The sequence below is a fragment of the Heliangelus exortis genome, chromosome 10 (genome assembly GCF_036169615.1).
Source record: "Heliangelus exortis chromosome 10, bHelExo1.hap1, whole genome shotgun sequence".
Classification (NCBI taxonomy): domain Eukaryota; kingdom Metazoa; phylum Chordata; class Aves; order Apodiformes; family Trochilidae; genus Heliangelus; species Heliangelus exortis.
Window position 1 is genome coordinate 3,433,647 of NC_092431.1, and position 22,875 is coordinate 3,456,521.

The 22,875-nt window shown below is 37.1% G+C and overlaps 1 protein-coding gene across 4 annotated transcripts in view; it reads left to right on the plus strand.

The window, feature by feature from the left end:
* The window catches only part of CTNNA2 (catenin alpha 2), a 418,069-nt gene that overhangs the window by 342,515 nt on the left and 52,679 nt on the right, over positions 1-22,875 (plus strand). For all 4 annotated transcript variants that reach the window (XM_071753185.1, XM_071753183.1, XM_071753184.1 and 1 more), the window contains 3 exons: positions 18,821-18,913; positions 19,196-19,352; positions 22,546-22,746. In XM_071753185.1, coding sequence (XP_071609286.1) covers positions 18,821-18,913; positions 19,196-19,352; positions 22,546-22,746 — 451 coding nt within the window. The remainder of the gene's footprint in view (positions 1-18,820; positions 18,914-19,195; positions 19,353-22,545; positions 22,747-22,875) is intronic.

The following is a 22,875-nucleotide window of genomic DNA, read 5'->3' on the forward strand; positions in this document are numbered from 1 at the left end:
CAAATGCTCAGGTAATCGATGATAATTGATAAATACACTTGCATAGGACTCTGTAAGGCTTAAAATAGCAGGATGGTGCAGCAAAATGTCAGCTCGGTGAAAAATCTGTAGAAATTTTCAATGAAAAGTGCTTTGTGTTGAAAAATAAGACAGCTCAATAAATTTTCTTGGCAATGGCAGATGCTAATCTAAGCTCTAAGAGAATAGCCTTGATAATAAAGGGTAAACTTGTAGGTGGCAGGTGAAAGGAGCAGTTTTCTTTGCATGGTAACAGGTGGAGGCATTCTGAAGCTGATGCAATGAATCCATACAGCTGAACATAAAGTCATCAGAGCTCTCTAAACAAATACACATTGGAAACGTTAAATACAGAAGTGCATAAGGTATAATCATGGCTTTGATTTATTCTGGAAGAAACAAGAGCTGGAGACAAACTGTCTGGATTTTTTGTGTGATCATTTTTGCACTTGGAAATGCAGTTTTAGGTCAACATAAGCTGTTTTTGGAAGTGAAATGAATTTGGCCAGTAGAAGTATAGGTGGTGTCAACCTGAGACTATTTTTTGTGATTATTTTTCATTGCAAACACTGAAGAGAAAAAAATGTTATCTAAACAGCTCTAATTTTTGGCACACACTTCAAATACAGATAGGCTCTCTGATGCAGTTTTTGTATTTTTCTTCTCTTATTATGAAATAACTTCCCTGATTCTAAAATAAACATTTTTAGCACAGCTCAACCCACACCAAAGTATATATTCTACTCGATGATCTGGAGGAAAGATAGAAAGATAAATTAATGAATTAATAATACTATCTTTTGAAGTTGAGTGGGTTTTTTTGCATATTTAAAAACTTGGTCATATTTCCTACAGTAGTGTGTAAGGTCAAACATAATGCTCAAACTAATTCCTGTTGGAACTATTTTACTCATATTTTACTCCCCCTCATATTTTTTTAGTTAATATGTCCTTCATTTTTGTCCTTTAAGCTGAAATTTCAAAGTGCCAGGCTGATTTGTAAACAGCTGATATACTCTATTACAAAAGGCACCAGGCTTTTCTGAGGGGAAAAAAAAAAAAGTAGCTGTGAGTGTGAAGAAAAATAGTGTTTAGGTATTAAAGAAAATAAAATCGATCTTGAGACTGTATTTAATGCATACATTAAGGAAAAAAATTACTATAGCAGAATTATATGATCTTGGTTATTTCATCATGTAACCTTATTTATTTTTTTAAGGTATTCAGTCAGCCACAGTTGGCCAGGAGCAAAGAAACCATTACAAGGAAATCATTTATAATATTCTCTTTCCTATGTTTGCCTTTCTTTTTACTTGGAAGTCAGTGGACTGAGATACATGATCTATACTTTAAAATAGAAGGGTACCCTGTAAAGGTGTATTTTACTTATGTTGAAACAATGAATTTTTATTTTTTTTTTCAAGTCAACTAATGTTATAGTGATCAGGAGAAGAATATGTGTCAGTATTCTTAAACCTTCTAGAGGTTCAATGTGGGATCATGTAGTTCAGACTACATATTCTGTGTAGCTATTGTCTTTAATTAAAATCACTTCTCCTAATTGCTGGAGAAATAAACCAGTAACCAACTGCTGATACTTTTGCTTTTTAAGGCAGAAATGAATGCACAGAAGTGGCTTCAGTTTTCAGGAACTGAAATTTCCTTGCATTAGCACTTTGAACTCCTTTAGCCTGGATTTTGCCAAAGGATGACTGTGTTTTATTTAAAATCTGTTTTGCAGGAAATTCTAAATTATTTATAAGTGGCTGCATTTGTATTCAGAACAAAATTTTGTCTTGATTTTCACTAATTCTTAAAGTTTTTTCTGGATAGAGTTAAAATTTCAGTATGAAGGCAGCAAGTACAGGTGCTTTGTAGCCTGGTGGTTTGGGCATTGTCTACAGAGGTTAAATCTGTGTAGCTGAGCATCTCCAGGCAAAGAATGGAAATAGTCCTTGATGCCTGAAATAGTCCTTGATGCCTAAAAATGAAGTTCCTGTACAAAAATAAGAATATGTTAATTTTTCTTTCCAATGTATTTCAAAATCAGTGACACCCCCCTTGCTGTTAAGGTAAATGGGAGAGGAAATACACATTCTCACCTCCTGGAAAATCACATCAGGGGTGAGTCTTTGGGACAGAGGATTTTTGCTTTGGTTCATTCATCTCTGCTATGAGGGCAAAACCAGCTTGAGTTTCTGTGAAGTTGGTTTCTCCCAAATTGCTTTGAGACCCTGAAACTGAGGTCTGAGAGCCTGGTTACAAATAGTTTTCTACATCTCATTAAATAAATTTATAAACTTGGGGGAAAACTAATACCTTTTGGGTGCACAAGTTTATATTCAGCTGTAACAGCAAAGTTTTAAATTTTTTATATTATAGACAGGAGCTGAGCTCTCCCTGCTCCTCCCTTCCAGACCTGTAGAGCCCTTCATAACACCTTAACTGACTTGGAAAAAATGATGTAGAGGCAAAAACCTATGATACTGATTGCCCCTGGGTGACTTTTGTCAGTATTTTATTTTTAATTACATACAAAGGAGAAATTTCCTGTAAAGCAGAAGTGAGACATCAGTCATGAGTTTAAATGCTTTCCAAATTTAGACCAGGTAATTATACATTATCTTTTTACTGTGGACTTGAGCTTTTAGCTTGTTAAAGAAGAAAACTGCTTGAAGAAGAAGAAAACACCTGTGCTATCAGTGAATAATAAGGAAGATTATTACCTGAGTTAATTTGAAAACAGCCTGTGTGCCAGCAATCTAGAGAAGAAAGGTTTAGTCCCAGAAATCCTCACAAATTGTTCTCAAGTTTGTGAGAACAGTTATTATTTGGGTTGGGTAGGAATTCTTCTTAAATTGCCTTATCCGGTATATTAAAGGGAAGATTTTCCCTCAGATTGGAGGAAATAAAAGACTTTGTGTAGCTATTTAATAAGAAAAGAGCTTCAGTTCTTTCAGGTAAATGTTAGACTGCTTATAAAATGCAGACTTTCAGGGAGATGCTTGAAATTTCTGGTTTAGTGTTTGTTCTCCACCCCCATTTATGGGAAGCCTACGGGGTGATGTAATAGATTTTTTTCTGGAAAGCAGGGCTCATTGCTCTGTGTATGCTCATCGGGTTGGTTTGGTGAGTAATTAATTTCCTTTGTTTTTCTCTACTTTGATACCAGCATGGTGAGCACTGACTCCTCCTCACTGTCTGACCTGGGCATCCAAGAGACCCCAAAGGTCTTGTGGTGGCCACACAGACACGCAGTAGGGATTGTCAGCTTTCACCATGATGTGGTCACCTTGCATATATTGAGATGAATATAGAGAGGACTGGAAAGCAGGGAGTGCTAATCTTTGAAAAACAGACATTTATTAAGAAAAAAAAAAAAAAAAAAGGAAAAGCAGTACTGCTCTGTAGGCCTTTTGGGAATTCAAGAGCGCGGCTTGAATGTGAAGAACAGCTCACTGAAGTCAAGAAGTGGCTCTGAAAATGGATAAAAATGTTTCAAAATACGTCGGAATCTTTCATGATAATCCTGAAAGCTTGCACTGGCATATTTTCTTCATTCCAATGTGAACAATGTTTCTGAGCAGAAAGAGCTGTCACTTGAGCACTCTCAGCGGCATATTTGGCATTTTTCTGAAGACTGAAGGGTAGGCTTCAATTACACTGCCTACATCCAGAGTGAGGACATTAATTCAGTCCAGTATGTCTAATTATACCAATACAGATGAAGGCACTATCTGCCCTATTTTATATTTAGGGTTTTTCAAAAGGAGATTTATTCTTAGCTGAAATGTTAGTTTGAATGTCAGTGTCGAATGTCAGCTGGAGTTCTGGTAGTTTCAGTGCCTGTTGTTTGAATTTGGGTTCCTTTAGTCCACCTAGATAAAACCAACCTTTCTCAGCCTGTTGAAACAGTGATTTATTTTTTTTTTTTCCCCCTCCCATAAATTATGTGAGTTCAAGTAGAACATTAAGACTTTCGACTTGACTGTGTTTGCGTTTAAGCCATTTTCTTGAAATGAGATCAAGATATTCAATGGAAATCACCTTTGTGTTCTCTTCTCAAATTGAATGTTTGCCTGAAGTGGGGATAGCACAACAGGAAAATCAGCTGTGAGCTTCTAAAATGGGTGAAGCTGATTTTAAGTACACCAGTGTTTTCTCAACATATGTTCTGTTCAAATATCCTCAGCAAAGGTCCATTTACCATTGTTTATGTTGGGTTTCGACAGCTAAGAAAATAAAATTTGGGAATTTGGGCTCTGATGAATAACTAGGAAAATAATTTATTTTGGTTTTTTGCTTAGTCTTTTGCATAATCAGAGATTCCTGAACAGCTGCATGAGTATCTCTGCCAATGGGCACGATGTTATTTTTTGTGATTTTTGTAGTGAACAAGTGAACATGCATCACAGCAACATGTTCACAACCTAATTGTCATGGCACTCGTGTTCCTACACAGTTCTGTATGGGTTTACATTGTTTCTTGATGTGTTTAAGACTACAACATAGCATTAGTGTAATAGGCAGCAGGTAATAGCTTGCAGAGTATTGACTGTCACTCTCTCAGAAAAGGTATTTTACTCAGACAGGATCTGCCTTGAATAGATTGTGTTTCCACTGACTCAGAAATGGAATTGGTCTCCTTGTGTTTATGCAAATAAACACTTCCAACAGCAGTTACCCTCCAACTACTGAGCTCATTTCTCCTGCCACTCACCCTGCTGTAAACCAGGATTAATTCTGCTGAAGCCGATAACCCTATAATGCTAAGCATATAGAAAGAAGAGAATCAGTGATTTGCCAGCAAACTAATTCTTGAGGAAAGACCAAGTACAAAGTGGAATTAAAAGCTTTTAGCACTGCAGAGCTGCACCATCTGGGGATGGCTGTCTCTGGGATGAAGCCCTGGGTTCAGCCACTTGCTGTCAGAGCCCTCGTGCTGTCCCTTCCCCTGCCCTTTAGGCTGGCAGGAGGCTGTCATCACAGCAGCTATCAAGGGGTATAAATAGCTTAAAACAAAAAATTATTTTAAAAAAATAAAATGTAATGGACAGGAAGTAAAAATTTTAAAATAATATAAATAAAAAGAAAGCATCAGCTCCCTGACAGTGAAAAAAAATGTGTCTGTAAACAGCTGAGGAAGAAATACTCACCTGACTTGGGCTTATTGTTATTCTGTCTTCATTCTAATGCAGTTTCTTCCTGTTCAATATCAGTTTATAAAACTGTGTTACACGTTCACTGACCCCCAATAACTAAACATATCCCAGTGTGCAGCTAGATGAATAAATTCCAGTTTGTAGTAGTGCAGTTATATGCTGATGGTCATCGGGCAGATTGATAATAAATTAACCATTAAAAAGATGCAGGTTAGAAGAATAGAAGTAAAACAGTGTATTTACTTATTATTTCTGGTAGCAATGAGATACAATTTTTTTTATATAGACTACCACATGTTCTGTGGTCAGCCAATTGTGTCTTTTTTCATGCCAGTGAAAAGCTTTTGTGATCAGTTGCCACGTTTACAAAATCCCATTTTATTTCTTCATTTCTACACATTGACTGGCATTGCAGAAACACTTCTTTATGGAATCCCATGAACATTTCTGGAATGGCATTATAGAAATAGAGAAGTGAAAACAGAGCAACATTTTCTACCATTTGTGTATCATTATTGAATTGATTGTAGAATTAATTTCTACCTTGGTTTGTCAAAGCCACAATTTGTTGACCAGTGCACGTGTTACATGAGCCAAGGCTGCTATAAATCAATGAAAGCTTTGCTGAAGTGGAACAAAGCTGCTGGACATCAATTGGGGGTCTTCAGCTTTGTCTCACTGGATGGATTGACTGAAGTGGCTTGGTGATGTTACGTTGGTGAGTTGGTGAGTTTTGTGTTTCTACTCTAGAATTATGTCATGGAGTGAAAGGTTGAATGGGAGCTGCAGTTCTTTACTGTTTAAGCCCTTGGTTGTTCTTATTTACAGCTGCACTTGAACCTCTCTTCTGCCTTGTTCTCTCTTAAATAGTTTATATTTAGATTTTTTTAGCATGTTTTAATGTGTTCAGGGCTTCTGTTGGTGTTTCTCACTGTGATAAAAGGGTTTCCAAAGCAACAGAATTGAGCTGACCACCCTATATTTTAAATAACATCTGAGCAGAGACAGCAATGACAGGGAGTTAAACAGCTCAGAGCAGTCAGCATGTCACCTGGTCTGAAGAGAGCTTGACAGAGACAGAAAAATCCTTCAGAGATACGTTTTAATATTTTTTCCTTTGGTTTTCCAAGTGTGTAAAGATATCACGAGAGCCTGGGAAATATGTGGAAATTTAATTTAAAAGATGAATTGTTTAGACTCAGCCAATAATCCTTTTTCATGGTGTTGCAAGCACAGAAATGCACATACAAAAAACCTCAAAACAGTATGAAAGGATGTCAACATTTATTTTAGCTAAAAATGTCACCTAGACCAATGTATGAAGCTTCTCAGTAGATGACATCGTAAGGGGTTTTTGATTTGTATTTTTTATGGTACTAAAATTCTGTGAATTTATATAAGCATGGAAAGATAGCCCTAATGGATGTCAATACCCTTCCTGCTGTGCAGTAGATAAATGGGTTTTTCCTTCTTCTCTTCACCCACAAAGGCCAATAACTCAGATCCAGATTTTAGCTAACAGTGAGTCTGCAAAGGAGAAATATGCAGAACAAAGGCAAACAGATTTTTGTTGGTTGGAATTTTTTTTTATTTCTTGCTGTCATTACTCAATCTCTTAATATGTATTTGAATAGGCCCTGAGCACAAATTAGTGCACACTCATTGCAGTTGGTTTAGTAAATCTGACCTTGTCAAACACTATTGCTATTTGTTTTCCCTAATTAAATGTTTCATGTACAGGAATAGAAATCCATACAACTGGTATCAGTGCAGACTCATGAGACTAAATGAAACAAACATCTGCCAGAAATGGTTTAGGTACAGCTGATCCTGCTTTCAGACAGGAGCATCATCTGTCAGGTTTCCTTTTGGCTCCAATTTCCATGATTCATTGTAATCTTACATTAATATTGGTTTAGTGAAACTGATGTTCCTGTAGTATCTACTCTCCTGATTAAATTAATCAAACTTGGTCAGAATGTTCCCAGCATGAAAAGAAACTTGATTTTCCTGTTCCTAAGAACATAAGGAGGTGTTATTCCTCACCTGCTCTGCAGATAAGGATGGAAAAAACAAAAGTACTGTTAGCATCCATCCCCTTTTCTAGATGTATTCAGGAGTGCAATTACTGTCTGCCCAAAACAACATGAAATGGGCCTGAGAGGAGACTCAGTAATGCTCCATTTCACTGTATATTTCTTTGCATTTCCTACATTTTTTGTGGGTTAGCTTTGGGTTTGGGTTTTTTTTTCTGTTCCAGGATGATATCTGAGGAATCATTTAATCTTGGGATAGATTACAAAAAACTGAATAAAGACTTGTAATTAGGTGAAGGGTAGCTTCCTGATCAGCACAGTGGAAAAATCCACTCTGGTAATTCATTCATCATTCACCTGTGTCTAATTTTAAAGATGATGGGCTGAAAAGTTCCTACAGAAACAAGAAACCAAAAATACCCCACCCCACCCAAGGTTTGTTTTCACATGCCCAGTATGATACTAAAGATATTATGATATTTAAAAGATAATTGTGATATTTAAAAGGTCAAAAGTCCCTATAAAAGCATAATAAAATATCTTCTTACTCCAAATTTGTCTTCTCATAACCTGTGTGTACCCCCCAGAAACACAGGAATTCTCTTGCTTCCTAGTTGAAGGTTTTTCAGATGTGGAAGTCTTGCTGTAGTTTTCTAGGAAGCAGTAGTATCTTTTTTTTTAGACAAGCAGTTCTGTAAACAATAGATGTTATGGGTCCTGGTTTCTTACAGATTTATATTTTGTGGTCAATTGTCAGATTCAGCTGAAGCTTTTCCTACAGGGTCTATGAGGTCTCTTACCTACTCAAATTTCTCATCCTACACTACCAAGGAAACTTTTCCTCAGTGGGGTAGTAAGAGGTTGACAAGGTTGGTGTCCTCAAAACATGTTTTAATTAAAATTTTAATAATTTCATTGTCATTGAGACACTGAGACTTACCTGATACATTGAATTAATGTAATTAAAAGCTTACAAATTATTAAGATGAACCAGTGGAGAGACTGCAGTTTTCTCATGGTCTCACTACTCACATTCTTTTAAACTCTCAGCTTGCAAAGGAGCCCAAACACATACTGATATTTCCATTAAGTCTAATAGCAGAGACAATGGACTTATTGTACTGATCTTGGCATGCCAAGAGGACCATAAATCAGAGCACAGTGAATTAAAGATCTTTTTTCTGCAGTCCTATTTAGGATTTTGACGTCAGTTTTGATTTCTTAGGTACACGTTTGTTCCCATTTTATGCTTAATGCTCAAAGTCACATGAAGAGCTCTTGATATAAAACCTCATTATTAAAAACTATTTGTGTGTGAGCTGCTTCATGACGATTATTGGGCTTTTTTGAAAGAGTCAAAGAAGAAAACAGAAACAGCACTCTAATACACAAGAAATAATCCTGGCTTTGTTCAAATGGTTTTGGATATTTATGAGCTAATGATGATCCTTTGAAAAGGAAATCAGTTTTCATGCTTAGAACTGCAAATGAGAGAACTGGGATGAAATGTAAGAATGTCAGGATATAACAGGTTTTTTTCTCAAATAAACCATATGATTGAGCTTACAGCTAATCTTTTCCCCATTTTTATCAGTACTATAACCAAACCAAAATTCTAAGGGAAAAAGCAAAAAAAAAAACCACCAAAAAACAACAAAACCAAAAAATATAAATAACACCCTCAAAAAAACTGAACAAGATATAACAAACAAAAAGAAACAAACACACAAAAAAACCCCAACAGAATAATGCAGTCTTAAACTAAGAGAAAATATAATTTGAAGGTATGAATTCCAGCACATTGCATAATTAATGTTGCTTCTATTTATATATTTTTTTTAACATGTTTCCCATTCACGGGAGGAGTGAGAACTAAATATCAATACAGTTTTTCTCACCTCGTTGTCCTTTGCTTAGCTCTGAGAACAGCTTGAAATGTAAGGTTTCTTAGTGATAGCTCTTTTGCCCAAATCTTTTACAAGAGAGACTTTATGTTATATAGATGAGGTTGTTTAGGCTAAAACTCTATTAAGGATCATGTTGACAGTTTTAAAAAAAGGTGAATCAGTAAGTGCTCAGGTCTGTGTCCTGGCTTTTCTCTGTAAAATACTCTGGGTCTTTGTTTCTTGGTCTCAGACACTTGTGTCGTTAAAATCATCATCATAAATATGACTTTTCCAAGAGCAGAGGTGGTGTATTAGGAGAAAAAAAAAGATGAGTAAACTTAACTGATGTTTGAAGCCAATATGAGCTCTCTCCATCCCAGGGTTACAGCATACTGACAGGAAGAACAGAAAAGGGAACATCTAATTCTGTTGCCTTGTCTACACATTCTGGTTCTGAGCAGATGACATAATCCTGCATTACTGTTCAACCATTGCTAAACTATTGTAAAAATACTTTATAGGCTATTATTGCACAAAAATTGGATACATATAAAATCAGTCATTCTTGGAATGTGACTTTCTAAGCCTTTAAAATATTACGCTAAATGAAAAAAATCTCTTCACTCATCCCTATGAAATAAATTATTGTATTTTACAAGGTTTTGTCCATGAGCAAGGGAACTAGTAAGTCTTGAGTTCTTAAAAAAAATGTAATTCTCATTCTACATGCTGCCTACCATGCTAAGCTTAGATTTCTTTCACACTGGCAATCTTCTTTCCCATGCAATACCCAGTTTTCCCTCCACTCCTTATGATGCTGTATCCCTATTTTTTTAATTTCTGTTATTTTCCTTCTGCCTTTAAAGCCCCCTCCCATGTTCCCCATCTCTGTTTCCTGGCTGGATAAATGCAGCATTGGCTGCAGCTGCATTACTGATGGTGCTGGCTGTCAACAAGACCAAATAAAGCCAAGAAAAAAAATATCTAAAAGCTAAAATCTCCCTCAGTAGGACACTAATCTTGACACAGATTTGGGCATTCATGTAAATCAGGGGATGACCAGCACACTCAAAGGCAGGCTTATGGAAAAGCACAAAAATTAGTGTTTAATTTCCCCTTAATAAAGTAATATTTACAGTGCAGGGTAGCAGAGTGACTGGTTCTGCACCCAGTTTTCCTATTTTCATGTGAACAAGTTTCTGTTGTTCATGCTTATACAGAATTTAAAGATATCCCCACCTGTGCTATCAGTCACTACCAGCTGTAATAGATTGCTAGACAACTCATTCTTTATCTCCTCAACTTCAGCCCCAAAACTGGTTCTAACTCACCAGATATGTTTCTTTAGGGATCAGTAATTATAATTTGTGATTTGTTTATACCCTAGGGTGTCTGATATCACACTGTGTTAATATCTTCAAAGCTTCTGTTACTATTGTGAACTTTTTTTTGAGTTTCTTTTGCAATCCCCTGTTTTTCTTCAACAGCTGTCAAAATACAGCTTCCTGACAATCTTAGCTAACTTTTAATTATCACAGCCTAGTCAGGCATGCATCCTTGTTCTAGGGTCATTGGAGAGTTTGCCAAAATAGTGGACTGTTATTAGGTAGATGGATTGCTTAGGTAACTACTTGCTATTAATATCTATTAATTATAGCACTGCCAGGGGTATGTTGTCAAAATTGCTTTATGGGATCATCTCATGCACATTGCAGCCTTGTGAATCTTGTTTTCATAGGACACCAAGTGCTCTTGCAGCCCTGGAGTATTTCAGTGTACATGGTTCATAATTCAGCCTGAATTTTAACAGCAGTGGCCTTGATGGAAGATTGAAGACCAAAAGGATTAATACACAAACACCTAGAATTTCTTCCTTGTTCACTGGTATACCAAAATCAGAAATTTTTTTGGCTTTTTTTAGTATGCTTTTGAGTGTAAAAGTTATTGTTGGTTAAAGGTTCTGTTGTCTGGCATTCTAGAGATGTTGTCATAGTTTTGGGTGTTCCTCTATATTCTTTGTTCACTATTTTTTTTTTTAACATGAATAGACCAGGTATGGAAGGATGTAGTAAGAAAGCCTTTACCTATTGTCACATGAAACAGGAAAATAACCTGAGCCTGCTAACAGGGGTAAAAGAGCCCTGACACGGGTCACTGATCTCTTACCTACACAGCAGGAATTCTTGAAGTTGGACAATTTATGTTTGCTTTCTGTGAAAGGAGGAAAATAAGTGTGTACCAGTGCAATGTAAAAGACCTTAGAAAAACAGTAAATCAAATTCCTCAGTTCCAGCTATCCCACCTAGCTAGTGATGCTAGCTGTGTGGCTTAGGCCAGGTTATCTGGTTCATGGCCCAGCTCATTAGATGGGCAATAGAGAGGAGATTCCCTACAGCTTTATAAACTGCTTCCTTGTAGGAGAAAGCCTTGCTGCATTTCATCAGTGCACTGCAATAGTGCTCAAGACCAGCTGAAATTAAAGCAGGAATCTTCTCTTAACCACCAGGGACCAAGCCCTGCTCCTCCTCTTCTTGGTTCAATCCAGCTGTTTGCTGCTTATTGCTTCAGCAATGGATGCACATGGATACAGAGAATGTTCAGAAATTATATCAACATAATTATTGAGCAAATGGTTGAAGGGAGAGATCCCACCTGTCTGAAGCTGAGAGCCCCACTGCTCTTCCCAACTCCTGTGGGACTGAACCTCAGGAGAGAACCTCCTGTCTGCTGTCTGCATCCCCCTCCCTACCACCCAGCTGGGAGGTATATGGGATCCCTGCTACAACTATTAATTAATTGTATTCCAGCTGAATGCTTCAGAAACACACTCAGTAAAATGGGGGAGGTTGATCTGTAATTCCTAAGGGAGTTTTCTGTCAAAGCAGAAACTATTTCTATTTATGTCAGCTCTGGGAATTAGCATCTGCACCCACTTCTCTAAAGTCCTTGAATTTCAATGTGTTTGGAGATGTGGTGGAACACAGAACCCCTCACAGATGTGTGCTGAGGCTTTAATTGTGGGATCAGGTCTTCATGTATGGCAAGAGGAGCAGCTCTGAGCTTGTTTGTTCAAGCTGAGGGTTCAGGTTGATAGTTCTGGGCAGTGCTCCATTCTAAGTGCCCAGCAGCACTGTTTGAATAATTTACAAATTAAAATGAAGAGGTTTCCAGACTTAGTTTTCACCTGTGTAAATTTAAAAAATATTGAAACAGTCTTCTGTCCTCCTTTCATAAATTAGCATCCCCCTGTTTTCCATAGAGGGCACTTGGACTGACCTGGCTGAGAAATTGCAGTGACCTGGAAAGTGGGTCTAAAATGGCATGTGTGCATTAGCATCATCCCCTTCTTGTTTTCAGTGGGTCTTTGTATCACAGCAGAGGGGTTCTTCTGGTTGCAGTGAGACGTATTTATCACAGTTGGGGTTTATCACTGGGGTGTTGAAACTTGATCTGTTTAGAGAAGAGTCATATGGTCAAATTCTGTCTGAAAAATAAAAGGAAAGAAACTAAAGTGTCCATATTTACTCCTAGTGAATGCCTTTTTTATTAATATCTAAAAATCATTCCTGTCTAATATTAAAAGTAAGATATCAGACATTATACAATACCCTTTTCTTATAATGTTTACTGTCAGCTCTAGAATTGAATGCAAACACAATGTAATATTTTTTCAGGTGTGAAAAGAGTAAAGCAGAATGATTTTTCAAGGTGTTTCATTTTTTATCTCACTTCTTTTCAGTCCCATAGGCAATAATCATGGCATTTACTGGGATGGTCCTAGAAAATGGAGGATATTCAGATTGCATCAGCACCACTGAAATAGTCCAAAGCCAGGATTTTTGCATTTTGAGTTGAGGTTTCAGCAATCATGAGGTTTCTATCACTCTTTCAAAAATCTCTGTCAAGTTTCTTTCAAAAATCTCAGTCCAAGACACACTCAATGTATTCAAGTGAGAGTTACTTTGAACTTCACCAGGAGCAGAAATCTCTTAAAGCTTGTGTAAGAAGTCTGAAGTGAGTTTGAGTGAGTGGAAAAGCCTTATTCCTGTACCAAGTCTGAGTGAAAATTCTGCTGACCTTTTGAGAAGTGAAAAGTGGCTCATAGGTTCAGTAGGCAGGATGCAAGGCATTAAATAAAATGTTCTGCTATTGTGATTAAAATTATCCCTTGCTTTCTAACATACTGCTGTTACTCACCTGCTTAGGTATGTAGTGAGTATTGTAAATATCTGAGCTGTTTACAGTAAATGTATTCAGGGTTTGGTCTTAAAAAATTTTCAGAACGAACCTCAAAATTAGGAAATGAGATCATGAATACTTCAAAATGGCTTTTGCACTGCTGTGTGTATATTTTTAATACATATGGATGTATGTACATTTGAACAACTTAAAAGTACCTCTCTTATTGAGATCAGAGTACAAGTGGTTAGTCTAAATGAGGGGCAGTTTGCAATATGAGATTTTCCCATGCCATATGGAATAGGTACTGAGAAAGCCACCACAATCTCTAATATTTTCATGGTAGTAAAAATTGGCACTGCAGTGCATGAGGAGGGAGAGGAATCTGCTGCAATATGTGCTCTCAGTGACATTTTGATTTTTGGCACTTGTTTGTGTATGTGCAAAAACATCCCATCTAGTGATAAATAGAGTTTTGCTCATAATATAATGCTTGAGTGAGTAGACTGAGGATACATAAGTTGAAGATCTTGGGTAACAGCTTCAACTCTGTGCTGTCCTTTGGAAAAAAATCTCTTAGTTGTGATTCCGTGAATATCACTGGGCTGCCTCCAGCAGTACCAACATTAATATATGTCAAAATTTTGAAGAATTCAGAGACTGTAAAAATATCTGGATATATTACTAAGTGGATGGATAAATAATTACAAATAGTCAAGATACTGCAGTTCAGCAAGTTGCCTACCACTCATCAGGTGAGACATGGCAGCAGATTATTTGCTTGGCTTTAGTCCCCTGTGAATGTTACAAAAAGCTCTTCCTTAAACTACTCAAGGTGAATAACTCAATAAGTTTTAGTTTCTCATATGTGTGGTGTAGACAGATAAGTCTGAAGGTGCTGTGGGTTTAAGCTATTCTACATTTCCCCCCCCAAAAAAGGAGAATAACTTGCTTGAAATTTTATTCTTCCTAATATCTCCATCGGTTAGTTATAGTGAAAAAAGAAATTACATAAATAGAAAGTACATGTATAAAAAAAGTTAAAAAAAATATTTACAAAGAATAAACAAAACTAAGATATAAATAGACTGGATTCTCTATCTTGGAATTTTTAAATGGTGGGGGAAGCTGAATATGTTTTCTTTTTGTATCAGTAAGTCTATACAATCTATGGTGGGGAAAAAAAAAAAAAAAAGGAAAAATTCAAAAGCAGAATACATACATTACCTGCAAAGTTCTGCAGCCTTTTTTGATGTTGATCCTTTGCTACAGCATGTACTGGCCCTTTTTTTCACATTTTTGCAAAAAGTGGTGGATTATATTTTTATTTTGGACCTTTTCACGTTTACTATATTCAGAGTGGCCATGTTAAGTCTTCGATTTTAAATTTGAATCAGAGGGCAATTGATTTTGATGTCATAATTACATTTATTAATAGAGCTCAAGTCAAAATTGGAAATAGTCTGGTTTAAAAACACAGTGAGAGATGGCTACACCTTATTTTCATCCAGGTAAAAACGAAGTGAATTGGTATGAAAGATCGTTGCATGCTTCTGTCACTTGGAATGCAGTTTTATGGCAAAAGTTTTCCTGCCCTAGATAGTATGTATGGCAAAATCAATTAAAAATTGCTAATCCATTCTTCACTTGTAATAAAAACTGGTGTAAGTGTTGCCTGACCATAGAGTGCTCAGAGTCCCAGCTGCCACATAAGTGTATCTTTAGAATAAATCCTGTCCTTAGCATTTTCTTTTAACAATGACAATAAAAATTTGCATTAGAAACAAACTCCTTCTCTACCCCAGTCTGCTTATACAGCAGAAAACTGCCTGAGGCTGTAATGCAACCAAATCCATGCAAATACATTTTATTGGGAGGGATCCTGCATATATTTTGAATAATTGAAACTAATGGAACTATTTGCATGATTAAAGATAGATAACTAGCAAGGTGCAGAGTTGAATCTTGGGCTAGCAGGGCCAGGGATAGGAAATTATGAAGGAGCTGGTGCACCCTTTTTCACCTTCCAATTCTAGGGTTGCTTCAGTGGCTTTGGTGATTGCAGAAAACCACAGCACCACTGGAGCTGGGGTGTTTATTTTCCTGCTCATTACTTCTTTGTGCTGTTGCAGGACAGGTTTGTGTTTAGCAATTGTTTTGATGGAGTAAGAGTAGCTTGGCAGACCTGAAATTCTGGACAATAATGTTTATCTACACAGCAGTTTCACTATTAATTAAGTTCTCCATGCATTTTGGAGGATGGTTCACAGTTCATTGAATTTGGTGTTTAAAATGTATTCATTCATATAAATACTCTTCAGACAGTTCACATTGCTCTTAAGTTCTTCTTAGGTAATCAGTGAGTTGCCTATGCTCCAGAAACTTAGTAAATAGGAAAGAACAAACAAAAGGAAAAAAAAAAAGAAAAATTAATTACCTGATATCTTCTATAGCCTCTAATGAAATCTTCTTTTTTGATGGAGACAGAGCACATGAAGCATAAAGGTAAACTGTCAATTCAAAGCTTTGGCAAATTGGCAGCTGCAATAAAATACAGCCTTTTTATTTTCCTTTCCAAGCTATCTGCTCCACTCAGCTCAGGAGTGCTGTATTAAATGAATTCCCAGCCTTGAAGAGCCTGGGTGCTTCACAAAACATCTTGCATTAAGTATGGACACGCAAAACAATTTTTAATGTACCACTAAAGCCTCTTTTATCATAATAGTACTTTCTTCAACAAGCATCACTTTAATCTAAGTTTAAATAATAAACTGGACACATCTAGAGGCTGAGATAGAAGATCTGGAGCAGTCTCTGAAAGTGCCTTTCTCTTTTTTTTGATTATTGACAGAAATCAGTTTGGTACCTACCCAGAGTGTCTCAGCTAGGTGGGGTGGGATTGGTTCTAAGTTTTTTTAGTCATGGTTTTAGGTAGGTAGAATATCTGAAGTTGCTAAATATACAGTGGGCTGAAGCCTGTGGAATTACCTCATGGTTTCTGTCACCTTAGAGCACAAAAAATGGAGCTTGCTGTGCCAAGAAGCTTAATTGATGGCAACTTGGTTGTATCTTTGATTGCAAAGTCAATCAAAATAATTAAATAATGCCATATCTGGTGAATGAGTGCACTTAAAACTTGTAATGTTTCACAGATCCATGCTGAAGTGATGGCCCTGAAACGCAGGCTTCAGCAAGTAGTGTCTTCTACTTTCCATGTTTTTAAAATAAGTTTTGGGTAAAGTCACAGTATTTCTGATTGGTAGTGCTAAATGCAATTTTATCCAGATTTCATCTGCCTTTGTAGAATTTGCTTATCTCTGTTCTTAGCTGACATGATCAGATCTTCCCATGGTACAGGCTGGCACACTCCCTGCTGAACTGTAAAAGCAGTTTTGCTTTCTGACTGCTGGTGATACAGGGCTATATTTATGCAAGAATTGAAATATACCACAGAAACCATTTAGATTAGGATTATACATGATATGTATCATGATTATTTTTTAATAGATAACTGTAATGCTTTTTGATACATATTTAAGGTAGCCAGATTGTATTAATAATACAATATTCCTGTACTAATACTCCTGTATTCATAATAACATCCCAAACAGTGTGCTGAACTCTGAATTTTTTACAAAAAAGGAGAAAAAATTTCCTCTGTTTAATAGTTTGATTGCCATTTCATAACACTCAGCCCCTTTCAGTCACATCTCACTGCTCTCTCAGAAAAAGTAAGTTACGTGGTGCATCAGGAGCCTTAGGACAAGTTTTCATCATGCTAATCACAAAATGAAAAGGCCATCTGAAAAACCACTTATTTAAAATACGAGAAGATGGCTTTTGCTGAACTTCCTACCATTTGCTTAGTTTTTTTGAGGTCTGTAATTTCCACTCCTGTTAATGTATTGTAATTATTATCCTGCTTTGCTTTTGTTTCTCATGAAGATTAAAGTGGTCTGTTTGATGTGGGCAAAAAAGTGACTACAGAAGGTGGTTTATTAATTGGAGGATGTCAGCTCAGGAGAAGGTTTTTGACACGAGCACCGTCAGGCTGTTAACAAACAGAGAAATTCATTTGTCTCACCACGAAATGAAAATCAAAAAATGGCAACACGGCGATAAAAATCTCGACTAGGAAATGCCTGCAAGACTCTTTGAAGCCTTAGGTTCTTTTCTTCCCTGGGTTTTGGCATGGTGATATATGCAAACCACGTTCTACATCACTGTGAAGTGAAATAGGTTCTGTGCAGAACAGATGGACCAGGGCTAATGTGCCGATGTGCACTGGAGACGAGAACAGATTAATACCACAAGGGGAGACTGGAGGAAAATTGGAAAGATGGGGGTATTTGAACTAATTCATGAATCATTTCCAACTGATAGTTATGCCTTCGGGCACAGTGAATAATATCAAGGAAAAGTATTTAAAATTTTATAAGTTTGTTTTAATGTAGATTAGATGGAAGAGACGGATGATTAAAAAATGATGATTAAAATGATGGTTTTAAAAATTGTGTATTCCCTCCTCCCAGAATGTACCTTTGTGATTTAAATATCACCAGTGAGCTTAATTATGGGCACTGTGACATGAATTGCTGTTTTGAAAACCCATGGCAGATCCATGGCCTTGTCAGAAAGCTTTTGGGAGTGGATTTTTTGCAAGAAGCACTGCATGAGCTGGGAGAACATGCTCTGACTCTTGCATCCAAGCCACAGAGTTGCAGCTCTGCAGTGCTTGGTTTGATGGTTTGATTGCTAGATCTCGTTAAGATGTCTCTCTAAGTCTCCTCTGTCTTCATCTTACCCAAACAACCTTCAGCCTCATGACCTCTAGGCTTCCCAAAGCTGCCAAAGCAAGCACATGTAGATTCCTACATCTTAAAATGAGATCATACATTACAGAATGAGGTTTTCAACTGAGACATTGCATATTACCAAGTTATGAGACTCTTGCTAATGGGACCTTTACTCTATTTATAGCAATAAATAGATTCACCTGAGAATCAATTTAAAAAGCTAACATGCATATGAAACAAGATGCTTGAGAAGTATGTAACTTTTTAGTATGAGGGCAAGTGTAGGAGTTTTTTTAGGGGTGGAAAAGCACAATTCCACGTGTCAGGACATCAAAGATTCTTCATTGTTCAGAGCTTTGTGGATATGGATCAGCTTAATTCCTATTATTTATAATGGACATGGTTAATAAAAGGAAAGAACCCAAAACTGTGAAGAAATTAAATGTGTAGATAATTGTTTGGATGCTTTACATGCTTTATGTCTCAGGAGATTATTTTCAAGTTCAATGCAGAACCCTTGACAGTGAGGGAAGTTTTTGAGAAAATTCTAATGGAGATGGCTAGTTCTGTTTGCTAGTAAGGAAGTGATCTGCATGGATTCCTGTTCACCAGCACGGAAGATGCTGTATCACACCTCATGTATACAATTCCTTCATTTGGGCAAGGCTCAATAAGAAGAGAGAAAGGTATAAAATGGCCAGCTTGCTGAAAACTTGATTGTCATTCTGCTGTTTTCATTGCAGGTTGCAAATCTGGCGTGCTCAATTTCGAATAACGAAGAGGGTGTGAAGTTAGTCCGTATGGCAGCAACACAGATTGATAGTCTGTGCCCACAGGTAAGCCAGATTCCTGTTCAAAAAGTACTTGAGAACTCTTTTGGCATTCAAAAGCATGAGGCAGGGTAAACGGCCTAGATGAAGATTATAGCCTTGCCTTTGTCATTATGTTGTTGCCTGCTTTCCCCCAACTGTGAAAAATTAATTCCTCTCTTGATCCCTGCGTCTCGGATGGGGTGTGACACTGAATTGTCAACACAGACTGTAACCTGTTCTTTCCTTTCTGAAAAAAAACCATCAAATAAGTTGCCACTCCTCCTAACAGCTGATTTTGAATAACAGGTAATCAATGCTGCACTCACACTGGCTGCCAGACCCCAGAGCAAAGTAGCACAGGACAACATGGATGTCTTCAAAGATCAGTGGGAGAAACAAGTGCGAGTTCTCACTGAAGCTGTTGATGACATTACTTCAGTTGATGATTTCCTCTCCGTTTCAGGTACTGGGATCAAAGGGCTCTTCTAAAAATACATTGCTGAATTAAAGTAATGGGTTGGAACAGAGAAAGCTATAATTACTAAAGCATCATTAGTACATTAATCTGTCGTTAGAATGATGATCTTTTACAGTCAGGAGGTGCAACCAAGCCATGCCAATTAATTCCTGGTATCTATGGTTAGTTTTTCCTCTTCCAGAAAATAGCATCCTATTTGTGCATCTATTCCTAGAGAAGTTTGGTTTTAACTCGGGCAGAAAGTGGGATTTTGACCGCCTCTGAAAAATTTATTCCCAACATGACAGGCTGACAGTGTTTGCAGAATTGTTAAGAGTCCTCGTGGGGTTGTGGGGCAAGAGGAGAAAAGATGAACTTTCCTTACTGTATTTTGTACCTCGGATCAGCCTTGTGGCAGATGTACCATACAGGAAGAAGGGAAATAGGCAGATGCTGTGTATGAGCCCCATCAAAGTGCTTTGTCAGATAACAGCTGGTGTTCACATTCCCAAAGAGCTGGGGAGCACCTGTAGGTTCCACAGTTATTGGTGTAGCAATGCAACCAAGCGCAGAGAAGTAGCCAAGTAGTATAAGAAATTGCATTATTTTTGCACTTCTCAGACCTCACCAGGAAAGCTGACAATGCAAAGCCAGCTCTTCTAGGGGGAAAAAAAGCATCTTGGTTTACATAAAGAAGAGATGGAGAAGAGAAGGGCATTGACTCTTTGGGTCGCAGGTTTTTTTTCCATGCTCCTTGTAAAGTGTTACACCTTGTGGCAAAGTTTACTGTAATAATATAGTCATATACAATGCAGACCATAATTGCAAAGTGCTGCATGTCTTGGGTTAATTCTCTGCTGCGGAAAAATCATTTTCCTATTATTATTTTGAAAGAGGGGAAATAAGTTGTGACTAAGGCCCTAGAGTGTGCTTTGCTTAAAGAGTGTACTCTGTCACAGAAGAGCCAAACTTCAGGAGGTAGCTTGGCCTTAATTTAATATTTCATTCTACGTCCTTCTTGATGTTTCTTAAATTTCCTAGTAATAGTTTAAGATCTTTGAAGAAGAATATATTTATCCTTTTAAAAAATTCCTTCTTTTTTTTTTTTCCCTCCCATTTATTTTGTTTGCTTGTACCCTGCTGTTATTAGCAACGCAGGAATGGTTTCTTTTAGAATAATTACACTTCTCAGTTCAGCACCACTGCTAGAGTGTTTACTGCAAACCACGACAAGAAAATGAACTCTCAGAATAAAGGGTACTTCACAATCTGGTAGCACGTAGATTTTTATTTGAGTTTTGAAGCTGGCAAACACTCTTCAGCAGACCTATTCTATAAGAAAAGGGCAGACAAAGCTGTAAACTGCAGACCAATGCCACAAGCCAAAGAGATGACAAAGTTTCTTAAATGGCCATTTGTTTATTTGTTTGAGGACTTTTTTCACCCCATGCACTGGTATCCATAAACCCAGAAGTTATTTGAATGCATTACATTTTTATTTTTTGTTTTACTCAGCTCATATTTTCTCATAAGTTAGTTTTGTCTTAGATCCAAAATTTCCAAGGCAAGTGTGAAGCAGTATTTCTGTTGGGTTTAGATTTTTTCCCTAATAATTTCTATGGACACATCTATTAAAGATGTAGCCAGAGAGCCCGTTGCTGTAAACTCTAAGCTTGGAAACCTCAGCTTACATGGGGTAGTTTTATTTTTGGATGTTAAATCAGTGAAGCATTCAAAATGGGCTAGTATCTGGTTAAATGTACCTCATGAAATGACACCTCCTCCTCTTCAGATTGTGTGTCACATTTGATGGCATGTTTTATTAATACAGTGACTACGAGACAAGTCTGACCCTAATTTAATCAGTTACTTTGTATTCCTAATGTACTCTCTGTTCAAATTCATACAGCACTTCTTGTTGGGCACAATTTGGTTGTGCCATAGAAAAAAATGGGTAATGCTGAGGAGGAAATAATGAGGAAAAATTTTAGAAAAGCAACAGTTTTTAAATGTAGATAAATTCTTTTAAACAAATAATACTGCCTTGATACTCTTGGGACTTTCATTCTTCATTCAGAAGCATTATAGTTTAAAATTTGACATCATGTAAAACATTTCTTACACTCTCAAATGATCCAACCTTGGGATTTTTAACAGTGGCAATTAGTGTACCATTCTATTTTTGTGGCCAAGGATAATTAACAAAAAGCAGTTGGTGAGCTGATTGAGTCTGCTTTATTTATGACTACTGCAAAGAGCAGCATTTCATTTTCAGTTTGGATGTGTCTGTGGCAGAAAAGCAACTTGGTGTTTAGAGTCACTGAGTTTCTCAAAGTGAATTTGCTCAACTATGAAATTCAGTCGTAGTTTTTTTATTGAAATGATTTTTAACTGTGCTGCCTGCAGGGAAAAAAATGTCTGACCTAGTCAAAATCTGCTTCACCCTTTCTGATCAGCTGTATGTGAGAGTACTACAAAAACTGTGATGCTGCAGCATGAGAGAAGGAGATGGGCTGATTCTCAGCCCAGAGAAAGCAAGGCAGCTCCCAAAATTTCAGGAAACCTACTTATACTGCATCATCTGAGCAGACTCACTGTTGTCCTGTCTTATTTTAGAACATGCTTAGTCATGTATGATGCTCCTGAGTGTCATGAAAAATTGGAGTCTCCAGCATAGATGGAGTAAAGGAGCTGAACTGCTTGTGCACAGGCTCCCTACTAACTACAAAGCCAATTTGCTGTTGCCTTTTCAGAATGGTTTCTCTAATTTTCTAACTTCTTTAAGCACAAACAAACCAAACCTGTTAAACTTTTATGGGGATGTTTTGAATTGATCATCTCCAGAAGCCTGCTCCACTGTTTGCATAATATTTGACCTCTTTCCTTTTTTTGCATTGATTTTTATTACACTTCCATTATGAGAAAATTCAGAGTGATCTTTGAAATTGAAGTGACTGTTTTTCAAAGAATTACAGGTTGGCACTCACAGTATAGGTGAGAGGGCATAGCCCAGACCCTTCTAAAGATAAATATCACACTCAGTTGTTTAGTGTAGTATCACAGAATGGAGTTTGTTTTGCAGACCTGGGTAAGGACAGGTATCAATTTTTTAACATAATGACATTTACCCAAATCAGTAAACTTTGCTATGAGGAACAGTGAAATGAAATGAGCCTTATTCTTTTTTCCTACATTCCAGAAAACCATATTCTGGAAGATGTGAATAAGTGTGTGATTGCTCTCCAAGAGGGGGATGTGGATACCCTGGACAGAACTGCAGGTGCCATCCGTGGCCGTGCAGCCAGAGTTATTCACATTATTAATGCTGAGATGGAAAACTATGAAACTGGAGTTTATACTGAGAAAGTTCTGGAAGCCACCAAACTGCTCTCTGAAACTGGTAAGTTTATTTTTGAAGTATTGTTCAGTATGAAGTCACTTGAAACTTTCAGCTAGTTCTCTGAAAGCTGTAACACAGAGGGAAACCTGTGCTTGAAAACAAGATACAAACAAATTATCATGAGTGGGT